The 19565-nt window shown below is 58.0% G+C and overlaps 6 protein-coding genes across 6 annotated transcripts; all 6 read left to right on the top strand.

Moving 5' to 3' along the window:
- Positions 1 to 1344: 1344 nt before the first annotated feature.
- LMXM_33_2020 (conserved hypothetical protein) lies at positions 1345 to 3234 on the top strand (the record flags this gene model as incomplete). The annotated part of the gene is made up of 1 exon (XM_003878705.1): positions 1345 to 3234. The coding sequence occupies one exon, from the start codon at positions 1345 to 1347 to the stop codon at positions 3232 to 3234; it is 1890 nt and encodes a 629-aa protein (XP_003878754.1).
- Positions 3235 to 5054: 1820 nt separating this feature from the next.
- Positions 5055 to 5552, top strand: LMXM_33_2010 (conserved hypothetical protein; the record flags this gene model as incomplete). The annotated part of the gene is made up of 1 exon (XM_003878704.1): positions 5055 to 5552. One exon carries the CDS (start codon positions 5055 to 5057, stop codon positions 5550 to 5552), a length of 498 nt encoding a protein of 165 aa, XP_003878753.1.
- A 1949-nt stretch (positions 5553 to 7501) lies between these two features.
- Positions 7502 to 8335, top strand: LMXM_33_2000 (cysteine peptidase, Clan CF, family C15,putative; the record flags this gene model as incomplete). Its single annotated transcript, XM_003878703.1, has 1 exon — positions 7502 to 8335. The coding sequence occupies one exon, from the start codon at positions 7502 to 7504 to the stop codon at positions 8333 to 8335; it is 834 nt and encodes a 277-aa protein (XP_003878752.1).
- A 3271-nt stretch (positions 8336 to 11606) lies between these two features.
- LMXM_33_1990 (conserved hypothetical protein) lies at positions 11607 to 14654 on the top strand (the record flags this gene model as incomplete). Its single annotated transcript, XM_003878702.1, has 1 exon — positions 11607 to 14654. One exon carries the CDS (start codon positions 11607 to 11609, stop codon positions 14652 to 14654), a length of 3048 nt encoding a protein of 1015 aa, XP_003878751.1.
- Positions 14655 to 16656: 2002 nt separating this feature from the next.
- LMXM_33_1980 (putative amastin-like surface protein) lies at positions 16657 to 17277 on the top strand (the record flags this gene model as incomplete). The annotated part of the gene is made up of 1 exon (XM_003878701.1): positions 16657 to 17277. The coding sequence occupies one exon, from the start codon at positions 16657 to 16659 to the stop codon at positions 17275 to 17277; it is 621 nt and encodes a 206-aa protein (XP_003878750.1).
- Positions 17278 to 19245: 1968 nt separating this feature from the next.
- LMXM_33_1970 (tuzin-like protein) lies at positions 19246 to 19564 on the top strand (the record flags this gene model as incomplete). Its single annotated transcript, XM_003878700.1, has 1 exon — positions 19246 to 19564. A coding segment is annotated over one exon (319 nt), but the record flags the coding sequence as incomplete, so codon positions are not given.
- Between the last annotated feature and the right edge of the window lies 1 nt (position 19565).

Genomic DNA, 19565 nt, shown 5'->3' with positions numbered 1-19565 from the left:
ATGGTGTGCGCATCCGGAAACGGTTCGGAGAAGCTACGGGTTTGCATTTCCTTCGCCGTTGTTTGTGTGGTAGTGGTCGGTGGTGGTGGTGGTGGTCGGTGGTGGTGGTGGTGTAGAGACCTTGCAAGTGACGCGGGTTCGTGAGCACAATTGCCTCCGCCCCCCCCCCCCCCGAGCCGGCGCCGCTGGAGCGCGTCCCTTTTTCTTCTCTGCTCTTGTTCAGATTCGAAAAAACTCGATGTTTTTTTTTTTAATTTTTTTTTCCGTCTCGATATATCCGCGTGTGGAAGCGCACCGTCCTCCCTGGAGCCATGTATAGTCTTTATCTGCGCTACTGTCCTTTTGTGTTTGTTTTCACCGGCTCGATGTCTTCCTCTCCTCTCCAACCCACCCTTTGCTGTTCCTCTCGGTTGGTGGCCAATGGGAGGGACGGCTTTGTGTTTCCATCAGCTCCCCCTCCCAATCCTGTGCTCACTTTGCAGGTATGCGTGTGTGCACTTTACTGATGCATCATGTTACGCTTCTGGAATACAACCGACAAAGGTACGGAGAAACGACAGACTTGTGCTCTCTCGAGTGCAAACCTCTTTCTCTCTGCGTTCCTCAACACCGCCGCCTGTGCCGACGAGAGGTCGTGCACATTTTCGCAGTGTATGCTGCGCAGCACGGCCATCGGTGGCGATGCTCGCACCGCTGTGCTACTGTGGCTTCGCGTTTCATTTTGTGACGATGGAGGTGGTGGCTGCGGGTGATGCCCACACGGCTACTTTGGTGCATGCTTTTTGAAGAAACCCCAGCGGACGCTGATGCTCTACTCTGTCTCTATGTTCACTCTCTGCCTCCCTCTCCTCCCTCCCTCGCTTCTTCGTCTATTCGACAACCGATGCGGCGGCCGCTGTCTTCGCACCAAATTCCGTACACGTGTGCGCATCCGTGTGTGAAAACGGGTACATCAAGGAGAGAATTGTTCCGACCAGACGTTGCTTTGGCGTGCACGGGTGAGTGGGTGTTGCGGCGCCCTCATTATCTGCTATCTCTCGTTCTGGACAGCACCGCCAACAGGGCTCATTTGGTGCAGTTTGGTCTTCCCCCCTCCTCCTCCTCCTCCCTTGCTACCGCTGCGCTCAACGCAGTAACTTCTTCCTGTGTTTCGGGTGGGACGATCGCCACGCATCTCCCTCCCTCTTCTGCGGAGACATTCTCCCCGAGCGTGACCCCGCGCTTCTATGTGCCTCAGCTGTGCAGCCTCCAACACCTCTCCGTACTAGTTGACCGGAGCTCCACCAGTGCCTGTGGAGTCGTGAGAGAGACAGAGCTTGGTGGCAACGGGGCATAGCAGTCGAAATGATCACGGATGCCGAGTTTTGGCAAGAGATTCGCCGCAGCATGAGCGGTGGCGACTGCATCTTCTCGAGCATGCTAGCTCTTATTCACGCACGACAGTCCGCCATTGACGCGCACGTGACGACGCCAGAGCGTGAGGTTCACAAACTCACCGCGTGGGGCCAGAGGCACCACGACGAGGTCACGGGTCGTGTCTTCACGAGTGAGCAGAAGCGCGAGATGGAGCTGGAGATGAAGGAGAAAGAAACAAAGTTGAAGGAGATAGAGAAACCGCTGGAGGCGAACAAAGCCTTTCGGGCCGGAAGAGCGTCAGAGGACACCCCGGTGTACGGCGTTTCGTGGAGCACCATGTGCGTGCTTCAGCAGGTGATGATGTTTGCTGTCCCAATTTACGTGTTGCGCTACAATGTGCCAGCCATGTCGATGAGCTGGAACACGAGCTGCTTCATTGACCGTCAGTCGAAGCAGCTCATTACGTTTGGCTCTGGACACGGTGTGAAGGTGCCGCAGCACCTGCACGGTCGCGGCTGCGTCGCTGGCGACGGCTTTTTTGCTATCCTCACAAATCAAGACGAAGTCTGGTCATCCGGCGGACTGAAGGTGTCGAGCCCATCCATTGATGGGCCGACGGCGCTCGGCCGCGAAGAGGCAATGACGGGGATCGCCGGCAAGACTCTGATGCTGGTGGGACACGGGCAGCGGCTCGCCATTGTGACGCGCGCCTTCACGGTGCGCTCGCTATCGGCGTTATCGAACCCGATTCGGTCAATCATGCCGCACCGGCATGTTCGCTTCTTGGACGTAGGCTACGGCGAGGATTACTACATGGTGGGCACCGACTCCATTGTTTATAAGACGACGGCGTCGAAGCGTGCCGTGAGTACGCCACGGCGGGTGATGACGCTGTGCCGCACGCCCGTCTCCCGAATCGCCAGCGGTATGGGATTTCTGCTCATTATTGACCAGAACGGTCATCTCCTCTCCTTTGGTCGCAACAAGAAGGGGCAGCTCGGCAACGGCGAGGTGCAGGATGCACGTCGCAAGCCGTACTTGCAGAAAAAGCTCACTCACCACTACTTTGTTCAGGTGTCCGCCGGTGACTGCCACTCCTTGGCGTTGACCAGCAACGGCATCGTTTACGGCGCGGGAAGCAACGAGAGCGGCCAGCTTGGCCTCGGGAGGAGTCTGAAGCAGGTGTGCAAGTTCACCCGTATCCCACTCGGCAACGATGTGCGGTGCATCGGGATCGCCGCCGGGCCGGCAGGGAGCATGTTCTACTGCGATAATGGCCGCGTGCTCACATGCGGGCTGAATGACAGCATGCAGCTCGGGCTGGAGACGCCGGAAAAGATTGTCTTTGAGCCGACACCGATCTCGGTGATCTTCAACGGCGTCGAGTCATACACACTGGACTTTGGAGGCTTTCACCGACCGGAAGGAGACGGCCAAGCGCCACTAGCAGACATGTCTGGCGCGGCTGGCGAGGGGGGCGGCATTTCATCCAGCTCGCCTGCCATGCTCAGTGCCTTGTATCGGAACAAAACCTCCTCGAACCGTGCCAGCCAAGATATGACGGTCATCAATATATCCGAGACATCCGGTAACAACTTGACGAATGCCAACAACGCCAGTGAGAAGAATGTTATGGCCGCGCCAACCGAAACGGAGCGCCATGGCGAGAGCATCGTTAACGAAGAGGACCACCAGCCGGTGGAAGAGAACATCTCCGCGAATCAGTCCATGGAGGAGAAGCGAAAGGGGACAGGCAAGCCGAAGACGAATCCCCAAGGGAACGTCCGCAATGGCAGAAACGGAAACGGAGTCAATGGGCGAAGAAAGGGTAAGGTGGAAAAAAAGAAGACCAAGTGCGGCTGCTGCACAGCCATGTAGCAGGGAGGACTGTGGCGGTGTAGGATGCTGCGCTTTTCTTTGTTTGTGGGGCTCTACCTTAGTGTGCAGGTGCATCTCTAAGGATGTTCGTGCACCGGCGCGAGGCGGTGCTTGGCGAAAACGAAAGAAAAAAAGAAAGAGTAACCCGGGATGCGTTTGAGGACGTTAGGTGCGAGCCTTACACGCTGTGCGAGGGAAACCGCCTCTCGAAGCGAAGACCGCACCTCACTTTTGTTTGTCATGTTTCGAAATTTCATGATTTCCGATCATCAAAGTTTGCGTGTATTCTCCTTGCCTGTGGCCTTTCTGGATTCATTCGTCGGTGCTGGTGAGCGTAATCGAGGTTGTTTGCTGTCGCTTCCGTTATTTGTCCTTGTGCAACGTGCACACACGCACACACACACAAAGATGGCGGTAAGAGGTGATGTCCCCACGCTCTGTGCCCTTCCCTCCCTCTCCCCAAGGAGCACCGCCATTTTTTCTTTACCGACACGGTGCACCTCATTGTTTCGGCATTTGCTCCGAGTTGATGTCCTCAGAAAGTGCAAGCGCTTGTCGAACGACATCTCGGTCGCCTATCGTGTGCACGCCTGCGCTCCATTGTGTGTGAAGATGGTGTTAGCTAATCGGCGGTGTAGGATGCCTGTTTGGATGGGTGGTGGCGGGTGTGTCGGAGCCACAGCTTACTTGCATCCCATTGGTTGTGTCTGCTGCGCGAGTCAGCTTGTGCACGGGTTAGCGTGGCCCGTTTGGGAGGTGGGTGCGTGCCTCCTGTCTGTGTGTCGGTGTGTGTGTGTGTGTCTTTTGTTGTTGTCTTTTTTTTGATGCTGAATTCCATTGTCTCGGTCGGTCGGCTGTGTTATGTGTTCGCTTGTTCGTTGGCCAACTACTACTCGTATCTCTCACACGTAGGATACGCGCTGTGTGTGTGTCTCTCTTTTCCAGACATTCCGAGAGGAGTGCGTGGGCGCTCGTACGCATGTGACCCAGTGACGTTTCGCTTCCCCACCCCATCCCTTTTCTCAACGACCACTGGTGTCCTTGTTCTTGTTTTTTTTTTCCTTTCTTTTATGTTCTTCTGCGACGTTCAAAGACGCAACCTCATGATGAGCGAGCAAAGATGCGCCAAAACGGGCAAGCAACAAGCTGTCAAGCGAATGCGGAATCGCACCTCTCCCTGGGTCCTTACACCTCCCACCCCACCCCACTCCATCAGCCTTCTCATTGTCTTCTCGGCGTATTCTGTGGTTGCACTGGAGACTTGTACGATGGCTGACGCAGGGTGTGCTTCATCCATGCGGGCGGTGCCTAACGAGGGCACCTCAAAGCACGGAATCGAATTTTTTTTTCCCACCACATCTAGTAGCGCATTTCGCTCTCTCTCTCTCATCCCTACACTCCGTTCTCACTCTACACGTACCGAAGAAGGAGAAACGCGAGTACACGCACTCACGCGCTCTCGTCTCGCTTTTTTTACGTTGACTGGTTTTACGTAAGTGTGTGAAAGCGGAACAAGAAAGCCGACACGCATATACACACTTCTCCCGTGCGTGCCAGCAGGAGAGCGCGCCGTTCGCTATCACGAATCCCGAATACGTCTCTGGGCTCTTTTTTTTCCCCGTGTTCTACGCCCCCCCCCCGCCTTCATCTTTGCCTCTGTACCTCTTCCTGCAGTCCGTCGAGCTGCGTCTCTCATCAAAGAAGAGCGACCGGCCGGTCTTGCCGGTGGCACTTCACCCTTGTCCCCCTCCCCTCCCCCACCCGTAACATCTTCACAGTATTGACGGAACCCATTGCTGCTTTTCTTGCTTTGCGTCCCCATGTTGCGCTGTGCTCGCTTGACTCGCTGCGCTGTGTTGAGTGCAACTATGGTACCCCGCTCGGAGGCAGCAGCAACGCGGAATCCCGCGGCACCTGCGACAGCGCTTAAGGATGCCACCAACGCAGCAGCGGCGGGCTGCAGCGCTCAAAACAGTCGCATTGATACATCTCTTGAGCACGCCAAAGAAGAAAGCTGCGCTCCTTGTGTGCACGTGGAGAAGGAGTCGGCGACACAGCATCAGCTTCCGAAGTTTCTTTTTCAGGGTCGGCGTGGATGCCACTCTTCTGAGTACTACGTGGGTCGGAGCAACGCAGGGCACCCGGACACGGTCGCAGAACTGCTCGGTGCCGGCCGCGCAGATCAGGAATGGATGTGGCTGAAGATGCTCTGCTTTCTGTGTGTCTCGTCCACGTTCGGGACAACATTGTACGGTTACTGCTTCGCCGAACATATGAAGTACTTCAAAGATGAGCCGTGGTCGCCTTTCCGCTACTGATGCGGTGCGCTGGAGCTTTTACGTGTGGGTGTATGGTGTGCAGCGCGCAATGCTGCCTTAGGCATGTTCTCGAAATGCTTGCTTGACTACTTGTCGGCGTGTCTCTGTCCTGATATAGCGTCAGTCTTATATCGCCACAAGAACAGCAGGCATTTTCTCTCTTGTAAGGTGCTCGTCCTGGAGTAGAACAGGAGGTCAGGCTTCACAACACCCCGCCCTTTCACAGGCCCCCATCGCGCGGCACCAAGTCGCGCTAGACGCACGCGTCGCAGCAACGCGCCGACTCGGTCATGTGAGTGCACGACCCCCTTGCCTCAGCCTCCCTCCACACACACATACTGCGGCCTCTCAGGGCCCCGCACAGCCGCTTCCTCCTCAGGACGGTCGCCACCCCTGGTGCATCCCCCCACCCTCGGGGGTGACACTCAGGCCCCCCACCACCCAGTAGGCAGTGTTGAGGGCCGGGGGCAGGATACATTCGAGTCGCGCGGACGCCATGCCCAATCATAGGGATGGCAAAAGCTGTGCCCACTGTTGGCCGTCGCACCGGTGCAGCGCCACCCGGGGCCTCCTCGCCGACAGGCGTAGCGGTAAGCATCGCTCGGACCCCTTCCCCTCCCTACGTCGTGGATGCACGACCTTGTCACCACCAGAAGTGCTCTGGCATCTGGCAGGGATAGGGAGGAGGAGGTGCACTGGACCCTGAGATACCACGCCCTGCGGGGTGGTGCCCTCCTCCTCCCCCATCCGCACCCCCGTCATGATAGGACACCAGGGAAAAACGCTAAAACTAAGCGCTGTAGAGTTCTCAAGATGTGCTTTGCACTCTCTGGTCCACTGTCACTGAACGTACATGGCGCTCATGGCAATGCCTCCTTCGCCGCGTACCGACGCAGGGGAATCGAACGCTTGAAGTCATTATTATGATGGGTTTCGTTTCTCCACAATGCCCTCTTCCGCAACCCTGCCCCAAATTGGTGTCCTCCATTTGTGCGTACCCTCGAGTATACAGGGGAGTTGACAAGCAGATCATGTCTGCCTGTGTGGCCTCCTCATCTCTCACATGAATGTCTCTCTCTCTCCTCCCCGCCAGTTTCCGTCACATTCGGGATTCTCTTCCGGGTTACTGCAGGGCCTCTTCACGAAATCTTCAACAACCGAACAGAACAACAAAGGAAGCGCCGCATAGGAATCGCATAGCGTGTTTAAATGTGGGCGGTGGCGGCCGGTGTCGACGGCGACGCAGTGCAGGTGACACCTTGCCGGTGCAGCGGAGACTACTACTTCTAGGGACGAGGGCGCGAAAGCGAAAAAAAAAACGCTTTGCTACTATTCGAATGTTAGCGCACGTCCGTCCGGAATCGAGCGTGCTCAAGACTCCGTAGCAATTGTCCTTACCTAGCCGTAGCTGCGGTTTTCCGCTCATTTTAGTGGGGCCGCGGCTGCGTGTGCTGCTACTGGCTTACTTGGCTTAATGAGGTGTACGCGTATGTTTGTATGCGCGTTCTCCGTAGCTGTTTAGAACTTGATCATCTTGCTCCGAACACCGATACGGAGGCGCATGCGTAGAACACCTCTACTTGCACCGAAGACCGTGTGGTTATTCTGGGGATAGTAGTGGAAGCCTCTACTCGTGGAATCGTGTAAACTGAACAGAGAAAACGGTGGTGAGCTGTCTCTTACTATGCAGCCTCCGCTACGGCCACAGACCCACACATTTCTCTTTTACGCACTTCTCATCATCCCTCTCGAACAGCGCCTCTTCGTGGGTTTTTGCTCGCCCTATCGTCTTTCTGAAGAACTATGCCATCAGCACTGGGCGAGAATTATCTTCCACCTTCCCTCCGTAACTGCCACCACACACGTGCACCGGGCAATTAACGTCTCACTATAACACAAGTGGCTTCCTACGAGGACACAGGGTTCCTCGCAGTTCCGCACCGCTTAACATGCTGCACTCCAAGGCGGGCATCGTCGTATTCATCACGGGCTACGGACCCTTCGCCACTGTGAAGGTGAACCCCAGCTCCGACATTGCCCTTCGGGTCGTGGAGGACCTGAAGCGTCACCCCGACGTAGCAGAGGTGCGGTACACGGAGCTGGATGTCAGCGTGACAGCCGTCGCGGCGTACTTCGAGAGGGTGGAGAGGGAAATTGCCGAAATCATTGCCGAACACGGCGCCGTCAAGGTGAAGATCCTTCTCTGCCACCTAGGTGTTCACAATGACACAACGGGGCTCATCCGCGTCGAGGTGCAGGGCTACAACGAGCTTTTTGCGAACGTCCCTGACGTGGACGGTAAGGTGCTCAATCACGAGCCCATTGCACCGGAGGACGGCCCGATTGAAGTGTTTCACGAGAGCTGGTTCGGCAAGGAGGGCTCTCCGCAGTTTGAGAAGCTGGAGAGCTTGATTCAGGAGGTGAACGATACGATTGCCGAGTCATGGCATCACTCTAGAACGGGTGCTGTGACTAACAATGAGATGACATCAGTGGAGCCGAACAGGAAGGACATGATGATGCCAGCGTTTCAGGCGCCGAGCTGGGCAATTTCGCGCGACGCCGGGCGCTACCTGTGCAACTGCGCCCTCTATCGCGCGCTGCGACTTCAGGAAAGGAACCCGGGTGTTGTCTATGGCATCTTCATTCACGTTGTCGATCCGATTCGCGGCAAGACGGAGATCGAGGGCGGACCGATTGTGGCTTACAACCCAACGACGATGGTGCAGTCGGTGCAAGTGAAGTGTCTCATGAACGGCCTGCTGTCTTTGATGACCTCGTGAAGAAATCTCTAGCAGCGAAGGAGCGGTGCGCTTGTTCACGTTCTTTCGCCCCATCATCGCGCTCATTCTCGGGCCAAGTTGATGACAACACGACACGCGGAAGATGTACCACTTTTGTGTTCTGCGTGGCGTCTTCCTCCTCGCCTGTTCCCGTCGGCGTGAAGTCGTTCCGTTCACCACTAGCGCTTTCTCTCCTACGCGTCTCCTGAGCAGAACATCACGCACGAGTTCCGCTTCATTTTCCCACACCCTTTACGAGAAACAAAATAACGAAAGCGGCCATATCGGCTCTGTTGACGCGCCTGTTTCATCCATCACGTGCGCACAGACGCGCAGACGCACACATGAGCAACCACCAAGAGGCTGCATCGGCGCTCCAAATCTTCACAGCCCTCAAACGGAGAACGCATGAAGCGACGGTCCGATGATGGCGCGGGTTCACGTGTCACATGGCGCACCTTTGCACACCCTCTGCTTTTTGGACTGCACGTCACCTTTTACGGCACTGTGTGCAACCTCTTTCTCTATTTCTCCTTGCCCTTTCATCTTTTACCCTAAATCTCCGCTGTTTGTGGTATGTGTGCCCGAACCAAAACTTGTTCGTCCCCCATGCACGCCAAGAGCCGCCGTTTAGAAGGTGGCTTGCCGGTTGTTGTTGTGCTTGGTGTTTCTGCTATGCCCCTCTCCCCCCTCCTGGTCAGTCCTAGCATCCTGAAATCGTCGTGGTGCTCGTGACCTTGCATGTCTGCCTTCTGTCTCGTTTTTTTTTTTCGGGTGCGTACGTACACGGTGTATACATTTTTTTTTGTTGTCTGTCCCCGGCTCCCTGGGCTCTTCCTCGCACCCCCTTTCCCTTATTTTGTGTTTTTTTTTCCTGCGTTGCTGGAGCGCAATCATCCCACACAGCGAAGGCATAACGACACCAAGCGCCCAGCGCCTCGAAACGAGGCGGCCGAAGAACCACCGTCGTCGTTACGCTCAAGGAACCCCTAAAAGGGGAAGGAGCAACCGTGTATGGTGCAGCGAGCACGACCCGGAATCGAAAAGAAAGACGAATACCATCCCCCGCTCCCCTTCCCCTCCAAGAGACCAAAAAAAAGAGGTGCCCGGCGCCGTGTACCCCTGCTGCCTGCGACCCGTCCCGCCTGCCGTCATCTCCCAGATCAAATACACACACACACCACCACCACATTTGCTGCGTCGCCTATACCTAACGGCAAGACGCACCCCACTCCCTGACACACACACACACACACACACACACACACACACACACACACACACACACACACGGACAGCAACGCGCAGGCACATCAGTGATAGGGGAAAGGCAGCGAGGGGAGGCCACGTATCTACCCTTTTGCTTTTATATACGGGGAAGGTCTGGAACGTTGTTCTCGTGCAGCAGTGAAGGCAGCCATCGCTTCGCAGAAAAAAAAAGCTGCAGACGTCCGCGCACACTCAACTGCTGAGCCGATAAAAAAAAGAACAGCAAGGCTTCATCGGAGTTGATCGTTGCAGCTCCCCACCGTTTCCCCAGCCCGCGTCGACGCTCACACATAGAAAAATAAACGGGGACGGTGGCGCAGCGAAGAAAAACGATCCAGAGCGCACACCCACGCACGTCGAAGAGGAGGACCAGGCCACCGAGTTGGCATACGGATTGTGTGTGAGCGGTGGTGGAAAGACAATAAAAGAGAGAAAAAAAGAGGCCGATCCGGAGTCTTGATAAACGTAGGGGGGACCGACTAGCGTACTACAGAGCTTGTGCAACACGGGAAAAGAGAACGGTGAAACCTACTTGATCAACATATATATATATATATAAGCAACGTGAAAAAAAGAGGATTAGAAAAGTTGTCCTGATCAGCGCAAGGTCAAAGAGGCTTGCCTTTTTTTCCCCGTGTGTGTGTATGTGTATGTGTGAGTGTGTCTGGGTCTGCTTATTTCTAGACTTCACTTGTTGCTTGCCTCTTGCTCGTGCTGTCTCTCTATCTCCCTCTATTTCCGGTGTCCTGCCTTTGTGTATATTTTTCTTTCTTAGTACCTTGGCCATCACCTCTCACCTCGCATCTGTTTGGTTTTCCTTGTGCCTCTCCGTTCGTGACCGCGTCTCTCTTACTATTATTATTACCCGTTTAAATGGACTAGTGCCTGTCACATTGATTCTCTCTCCCTCCCTCTTTGATACCAACATCACTTCTTGCGTTCTCCCCCCTCCCCCCTCCCACACACACCTCTCTCTCTCCTCCCCCCTCCTACTCCTCTCACCACTCCCCTGTCGTCGACGGCTGCCGTACTGTCTCTCTTTATTTTTTCTTTGATTTTGTTCACTACTACGAATCGATCTGCCCTGCTGCTCAACGGACTGTATATGGTCGCTGTGTGGACTCTCCTTCTTTGTTTTCATGTGCTTGTTGTTGTTGCCTCTCTTCTTGTACGATAATTTTTTTTTCTGTCCATCAAAAAGCAGCCGCAGACAAGAGAGCAGGGAAAGTCCTAGCTGCGGTTTCGAGAAACGCGCCGCATTCTAATTGCACCCGTTCTCTCACCTCAGTTGTTCACGGGTGGTTGAACACTCTTCGTGGCATATGCGTGTGGTCTCTCGTACTTCCGCCTCGTATCAAGTTTGCGGGTGAGACCTGACCTCTGAAAGTGAAGCGTGTGCAACCTAGCGATTCGCTGCAAGAGAAGTTGCCTCTTCCTCAATCGCCGATCTTGCGATCTTAGTGAAGTTTCGTTGGTTGATGTTTTTGTTTTGCTTCCCTCCCCCCCCCTCTGCGAGCTCATTGTGGGTGATCACCTTTGAACTCCATTTCTTTTGGCGCCCCTAGCCTCCACAAGTGATTCATTTTTTTCGCGCGCTCTCTCTTTATCTACCACTTTCTCTGTGTATGTTCCTCTCTCTTTCCTTCTCTGGTTACTTCTTCACGCGCGAAGTCGCACTTGCTTTCTGTTGTCTCTGCGCTCTTTGCCTCTCAACGAGTCTCGGTGTATCGAGAACGGTGGTCCATTCGCCCCAATCTTTGCGGTGAGGAGGAGAGGGTGGGGTGCAACGCGAGAAGTAAACGAAGAAGAAGTGGGTACAGCAAGGCGAAACCGACGAAAATCTCGGCGTGTGTCGAGGGTTTTTTTGGTAGTTTTCGTGCGTGCGTTTCGGCTTGGTATTGGCGCTCAGAAAACCACACTCTCTTTTTTTCGTCCTAGTGTGTATGTGTGCTCCCTCTGTCAGGTTCACTTCCCCTCTGCTTGGTCTCCTCCCCCACTCAGCATGACGATGCAATCGCCACCTCCTTACGTGCCTTTTGTCGAGTACGTGCTCAAGGCGATCGAGCATCCGCCGTACATGTACGTGGCGAAGCTTGCCGCGTGTTGTACGATGCTCTTTCTTACACGTGAAAACCCCGAGCTGCTAAAAGAGCTGTGCCACAAGTGGGCGATTCGCTTTGCGCAAGACCGATCCCGTCTCATCCGGCATATTCGCAAGCGTGCTTCCTACTGCATCAACTCCCCCGATCTCGCCGTACACCTCGGGTGCGACGCGAAAGACTCTAGCGAAGACACCTCTGATGACGGATGCGCGGCGCACTCATCTGAAAATCACACTGACAAGCGTGATGTGGAGGCCGGAATGTCCTGCTGCGACCCGGAAAAGTCGGTGGAACACCTGCTGTCTATTCTCAACACGCTTGTACCCATGTATTTTTCGTGGAACTGGCACCGAGCCGACTACGTGATTCAGATCAACAAGGAGTACGAGGTGTACGTGCGGGAGTACGTGCTGCCTATGTGCGCTGATCTTGCCCCCAATGAAGGGGCCGATGACGTGGTGCACACGCCGTGGCTGCTCCCCCCGCACACCTACCTCGAGCCGACGGAGAGACTGCAGCCGTTGGACACATTCACCTCAACGGTGGCGCCGCGCTCGTGCGTAGGCTCGCTGCGTCATCCGAGATACATCGTCAGCGCCACCGTGGGCGCGGCAGCCCCCAATAGGCACGACCCTGTCCCTGCTAGTGACTCACCAATAGCTAGCAATGCGAAAATAGATGAGTTCAACTTTCAGAGGCTGCAGAAGCAGTTCACTTCAACGTCGGTTAGCAAGGGAAAGCCGTCCGACGCCATTGTGACCACTCCCCTGCTAAAACTCTCGCCGACATTCAGCAAAACGTTAACCGACGAGGGAGCGTCCACCGCGTCCCCAAGCGTGATGCTGGTCAGTGCACACGCGTGCAACACCACCCCAAGGAGTGCCTGTACGCCTATTATGTCGCCAAACGTCATGTCCGCCCGCGCCTTCAACGCCGCGGCCGTGTACGGGTTGCGCTTTTTGACGCTTAGCAACTACCGCGAAGCACTGCAGAGCAACACAAAGGGTCTTGTGATTATCTTCCATGCCAAGTACTCGGCCAAGAGCAACGAAGTGATCGACATGTTCCAGAAGATCACAGCGAGGCGGCTGCTTGACCCGATGCCGACCATAGCCGTCGTCTATGCCGTAGCGGAGCCAGAGCTGTCAAGCCTGTACAGGGTCAGCTGGTTCCCAACCATCGTGTACACGCCTCCCATTTTACACCAAAAACACGGCCACCAGGATCCGAACGCCGGTGCGCACACTTGCACAGACGACGCAACACCGTTGTTGACTTCGTTGGCACCAAAGGTCCTTGCCAAGACTTCAGCGCATTTCACACAGACGCGATTGGCGCCGTATCGCTACGGGCATTCTCGCGTTGTTGATGCAGGGCCCCCGGCCCCGCCTGACAACGAAGAAGAGACTTCGCGGTGCACAAACGGTTGCAGCAGCAACACACCAGAAGGGACGACTGCAACGGCAGGCAGTGAAGAAGTTGCGACATTGCCAAAAAACACTAGTATGGACTTGCGCCCCAGCCCACCTAGACGGGGCCGAGGTGACGGGTACAAGATCGTCGGCGACCTCGACGCCGCGTCGGAGAGACATACGAGCGCGACACCGAACAGTCGGTCAGAAGCACCCTCGCTACTTGTGCAATCGACTGACAAATGGACCGCAGCGGCACCGCGAACGCCGACGGAGATCCTCTTCAGTACCTCCGTGGAGAAAAGCGCTCGAAGCGAGTTGGTGGCCACGCCGCCGCAGTTCAGCAGCGGCAGCAGCAGTACCAGGGTGAATTCCAGCATTCACGGCGGCAGTGTGGAGGATAGGGTGCAGCCGCTCGCAGAGGACAGCGGAGGGGTGGAGCGTTACTCTCTTGAGGGCATCTTGGACGGCGGTGACCACGTCATCTATCCCTTAGATGGCGTGCAGACGGTTCCTGCTCTTGTAGAGTGGATCAGCTCTCGCGGAGCAAGTGTCCCACGACTGCGGAAGATGAAGGAATTCTTCACGTGCATCAAAACAATTCGTCACGAGGAGAAGTTCAAGCGTTACCGCGAGCTGCACTCGGCAGTCGTGACGCTTCGACGCTTGCAAGGCGTCAAGGACGACTTTAGTGCTACCGGGAGCGGCGGAAATGGTAGCACACACACACCTCTCCCGTCGGCGCCATCTCAGCAGCAGCCGGATGAACCTCTTTTCATTTTTCTTGGCGGCGGCATGGCCGCAGGCAAGACGACAGCCGTGGCGGCTCTTGCCAAGAGCAGCTGGTGGGAAAGTCATAAAGAGCAGAGCGTTATTGTGAACGCCGATGAGTTCAAGCTGCCGCTAGAGTGTGAGATGTCGTCGTCGGAGGCGCACACGCACAGCACACGTGCTGCCGAGAACCTCCTTGTGAAGGCGATCAACCAAGGCCGCAGCATCGTTCTCGACGGCACCATGATGTGGAAGCCGTTTGTGCAGCAGGTTGTCGCCATGGTGCGTGATGCCCACCTCACACTCTTCAAACAAGGTCCAGGCTACGACAAGGAGACCCAGATGGAAAAGTACTTCATGGCCGAAAAGAATCGCCAACCCGCCCTCCCGATGCCGTACAAAATTATTTTCCTCGGTATCACCGTAGAGGTGGAGACTGCCGTTCCACGCGGATTTCTGCGCAAGTTCCAAACCAACCGCGGTGTCCCAATCTCGATGCAGCTACGCTCCTTCAAGCTCTTCGCGGAGAACTTTATGGATTACGTTCGCATGGTGGACGAGACAACCCTCTTTAACAACAATGTCTTTGTGAAGCTTGAAAAGGGAGAGTTGCCCCTCGTGCTTGCCGAGTGCAGCACGAAGACAGACGGCAAGCTAGTGGTGCACGACGAGGCGGCTTTTCAGCAGTTTTTGCGGCAGCAGCAGATCAACGACGACGCGGATAACGTGCTCGAATTGTACCCTGCCACTCCAGTAGCCCAGTAATGACGAGAGGAGCGTTGGCCACATGAAGGCAGAGGAACCCGGGGCTTTCTTTTTTTTGTTGTTGTTGACCGGACAGTCGGCTTATCAAGCCAACGGTTTTTCGACATTTTCTCGTTCATCAAGGAAGTGCATGCCGCCACACAGCTGGCATAGTTCCTCTTTTCGGTCTCTTACCTATCAGCAATCGCCACTCTAAACGCATCCCCACGACAGTGCCTCCGATAAATCCTTCACCGCGTTGGCAAAACACCGTAAGTAGCCCTTTTACTGACGGCAGCTCGACGCGACAATCTTCTACTTGTCCACCTCATGGTGAAGGCGCGCCATGGGGTGGAACTGCTGATGCCCAGCTCTCGGGCACTCCCTCTCGCGGCTGTCTCGGCCTCTGCGTCCTAGGCGAGCCGGTGGGTGCGCCAGTCGCCGTGCACGAATGTGGGTACGCCCGAGTCCGTCATACCGGGTCCCATTGGCCCCACTCCATTCGATGCCTCTCTCACGCCGTAGGAGGCGTGCCGTACCGGTGTGGTCTGTCTGCAGCTGTTGTCTCGACGGTGGAGACGGTGGCGCCGCTTGCGTTGGGCTGCGACTTCGCTGGTGTCGGCAACGCAGCTGTGCATGTGGCGCTCATGCGCTCATGGGGCTCGCGCGGCCTGCGGTTGTCGGAGCTGACGAGCGGTGAGACCGGCTAGCGATGGCACCCCATGTGCTTCGAAGGCTCCGGAGAAGGCGGACGATGAACTGCGCATGCGGAGACGCTGATTGCGGGTGGTGCGGCTCTGATGCTGCGGAGGTGGAGGGGGTGCAGGCGTGCTAGGCGCGAGTCCATCGCCTGGAGGGCCGGGCGCCGTGCACGCGCCTCGAGGCGGCTGTCAGCGGCGTCACGCGGTCCGCCGGCGCTCGATTGCCTTTTGTGTTGAGCGTGCCGAGTCCACCACGCGACACGGCGACCGATGCGCGCGTGCAGCAGCAGTGCGCCCCTACGCCCTGTGGCACGGCGGCCACATCCGCGTGGTCGAGGACGAGCCGTCCTGCCGCTGCACCGGGTCATACCGCAAGCGGACGCTGTGAGACCCTGCCGTGTCTGCCTGCGTGCCGCGCTTCTCTCCCCTCAGTCCGCGTCGAGCCGCTGCATGCCGTCACATACGGCGTGGCGACCCGCCACCCCACTCCCGCGGTGGACTCCGCATGACCGGATGGTGTAGTTGGTGCTGCTCTGGTGATGCTTCCGGCACCTGCGCCTCACGAGCCCACCCGGCCGGCTGGGTCGTCGTCTCGCGTCCCACACCGGACGGCGCGAGCCGGCGCCCGCCCCGACGGCGTGCGGACGGCGAGCGACATTGCCTGGTGGCTGGTGGAGAACCTCCCGTGCCGCGAGGTGACTCTCAGGTGCGCGGCGTGCGTGGCGTGTGTGTGCCTGGCAGGAACGCGGCAGCACAGCCGCAACGCCACTGCGTCCCCTTTGTCGTTGAGAAAGGGGGAGGGCGCACCGCTGTGCCCGTGCCGTGCTGGGTGGGCACGGACACGCCGGCGCCGTGCGTCGTCTCCCTTGCTGCACCGCGATGCTGAAAGGCTGGTACACCAGGTGCCCTGTCGGGCCTGTGTGTGTATCTGTGTGTGTATGTGTGAAGTGCGCGTCTCACAGAATGCCGGCGGCACCCCTGCCCCTGTGCTCCCCCTTAGGGGCCTCGCAGCGTCGCTTGCCTGTCTCCCCATCACTGCCTCCCCTCCCCCTCCGCCGCTCTCTCGATTTCTCTTCTCGCCCTGTTTCACTGCTGCCCACGCCGCCCATCCCTCTTCCGCCTCTCACAACACACACGCACGCCACCGGACGCCAAACGACAACGCGTGCGCGCACACGCCGCAGCCACAAGGTCATCGCGTCGCCGCACCTCCGCTCTCTCCCGCTCTCCCATCTGCCTTCCCCCCGTGCCTCTTCCCTCCTCGTCCGCTGTGCTGCGCCATCTGATCCCCACTCTCCCTCCTGCGGTCGTGTTATTCGTCAATGGCTCTGTTCCAGGACCCATCGTCTCGGTGGTGTCTGAATGCGCCCATGACCTACAGTGTTCTCCTCCTCGTGTACGTGATCCTGCAGTTCATCGCGTTCTTTTTCGTGCTTGTGGCCACGCCCATCGAGATGTTCCGCGTGGGAGGTCCACCGGGCAATACCGTTTGCATCACGCTCTGGGGCCGCAAGGTGTCATGCACATCGCTCGGGTACAGTTATTTTGTTGAAACTATATGGCGTGACTGTATCAACCGACGTAATCGTTTTCGCGCTGCTCAGGGATGTGCCTTCATTTCGATTCTGGTATACGGCGGGGCGTTCGTCGCCAGTTTTGCAATCCTGTACGGCTACTCTTTCATTCGCTGGGTGTGCCTGGCGCTGAACGTGGTTGGCATAGTGTCGGTGTGCATTGTGTGGGCGGCCATGGCGGTGTCGTACAAGAAGAAAGACGGTCTCTGCTCCGCCATTAAAGATGACGGCACATATGGTGCCGGCTTTGTTCTCTTTGTGATTGCGTGGATACTGGATATCATCAACACGGTGATCCTGCTGCTCCCGTGCACGGTTACGGAGAGTGACGAGGATAAGCACACCAAGCAACCGGCAGCGGAAGAGTAGCATGGGGAGAGCAGGGGAGAGCAGAGGGAGCGGATGTCGAGCTTGATAGCACCAACCTCGTGCGCACCGGCGTCGTCGTGGAGGGGCTCGTGTGAGTGAGGAGGAGGGTGCGGAAGCTGCGGGTTCCCGTGTGTGCCCTTGGCCGGCCAATCGCTCTCGGTGCGCGCGTGCGTCTCCCCTTCCCCTCCCCCTCCCCCGAAGCGCTGTTGTGGTGCCGGCGCATGGCTGCTGGGTTGTTGGTGGCGGCGCGGCGCGCAGGGGGGAGCGCCCGGTGTCGGTGTTGACGACTGCGCTCTCTCCTGCGTTTGTGCTCGCCGGCGCGGCGACCTGCGCTGTGCAGAGTGGGCAGCGCACACCCTGCGCGCCGACACGGCGTGTGCGTGTGCGCTGGCGCATGCGCAACTGTGACCCTCCTCCGCCGTCTTCCGTGAGCGGCCATCGCCACCGCGACCGCGCCCGTCTGCTGCGGCTGCGGCTCTTGCGTGCTGCTGGCGCGCCGACGCGTGCGGAGCGCTGTCTCGGTGCTGGTGCTTTGTTGGCGGTTGCCGCCCCGCGCTCTCGCCTTACTTGACGTTCTTCTCTTTCGAGCTCACTTATGCTTGCTGTTCTCTTCTCGGCGCAGAGGGAGGCGTGGCGTGCGCGTGCGTGCTGGAGGAGGCGGAGGCGGCTGACGGTGGCGACGGCGCAGCGAAGGGCGGCCGCCGTGCCTCAGAGCGCACGCACCCAGGCACACATGCACACACGCGCGGCCCTGCGGACAGGGGGCTGCAGGCGGAGCGGAGCCGAGGCGCGGCTGCTTTCCTGCTCGCTCCTCTGGCGTCTGGCTCGCATCTGTCTGCGTCTGCGCCCCCTGTGTGGCTGTGTCTCCGCGCCTCTCTCTTGCGCGATTTGTTTCGATGGCTTTGCTGCTTGCGCACCCCACTCAGTTCTCCAGGCTCCACTGTGTGGAGTCCCCACGCCGTATGACGGGGTGCAGCGGGCCTGGCGCGACGGAGGGGGAGAAGCACGGCGTGCAGGTAGACTGCGGGGTCTCACATGGCCCTGACCTGTGGCTGGGCAGCATTCTCCCTGGGCCCGTGCGGCATGTACCACCGCCACCGCCTGCTACCCCCTGCTCACCGACAGAGGCCACCGTCTGCACCCTGGAGCGCGACGCTGAGGGCGGCCCCGCTGGACGCATGGCCCGGTGCAGCGGCAGGGACGGCTCGTCCTCGACGACGCAGATGTGGCCGCCGTGCCACAGGGCGTAGGGGCGCACTGCTGCTGCACGCGCGCATGTGTCGGCCTGTGCGCGGTGGAATGGAGGCGGTGGGAAGCAGGTGCAGATGTTGTTAGTAACCACCGACAAGCGCATCGACGCACGTGAACGGAAAGTGCATCGATTTATCTCTATCTCTGTTTTTGTGTGCCAACCACACTGCCGAGCGTCTAACGTTACGATGTCCTCGCGGACCGCTCGCTTGCTGTCCTCGCCTGGCAGGGCGGACGGCGTGCGTGCCCCTTTCTCTCTTCTCTCCCTTCTCCTCTATTTGCTTTGTGGCACGCCTTCGTGCGTGCTGGTTACCATGCTTGCCTCCCTTGTCCGACGCGCTCAACCCAGCACCGCCACTGCCGCCCCCGTCGTCCTCCTGGAGAGGAAGGGTAGGGTGTGTCGCACGCCGCGCGCGTTGCTGCTGCGCGTGGTGGGGCTGCGCCATGCGCGTGCAGGTGTGCGCTCTCGCATGCCGGCATAGATATATATGTGTGTGTGTGTGCATGTCCGTGCGTGTGCGCGCCGTCTGGCAGCGCAGCCGCTTTCTGTGCCGATGCCTCATCATGCGCCCCACTCCTCTCTCTGCTGCACGCTGGCACGCGGCTGGTGAGTGGTTCTCGAAGCACGGTGGTGCATTGGAGCCGCCCAGCCGTGAGCAGCGCAGACACGCACACGCCAACACGAGGCGCTCACACTTGTACCCCTTGTGAAGGGCCATGCGGCGAGGCTTCGCCGGCAATTGTCTGTGCGGATTTGGCGGCAGAAACCGTGCGGGTGCGGCTGCATTGTCTAGAGTCTCTTTGTTCGGCTGCCGGTTGCCGGCGGCGAGTGGCGGATGCGGCGGCGTGGTCTGTGTGTTGTCGCACGGCGGTCACTGGCGTGAGTGTGAGGGGNGCACGCCTGGCCCTCTGCCGTCACCGAGAAAGCGGTGGAATAGTCTGGAAGGGCTCTTGGCTGGTGTGGGTCCGACGCACCCGGCCAGCGTTTTCGACGACGGGCCCGTGGCTCTCGGACGCCTCGTGAGCAAATTGTCGGA

Source organism: Leishmania mexicana, chromosome 33 (genome assembly GCF_000234665.1).
Source record: "Leishmania mexicana MHOM/GT/2001/U1103 complete genome, chromosome 33".
Lineage (NCBI taxonomy): Eukaryota > Euglenozoa > Kinetoplastea > Trypanosomatida > Trypanosomatidae > Leishmania > Leishmania mexicana.
This window is presented reverse-complemented; position numbering and strand designations above follow the sequence as displayed.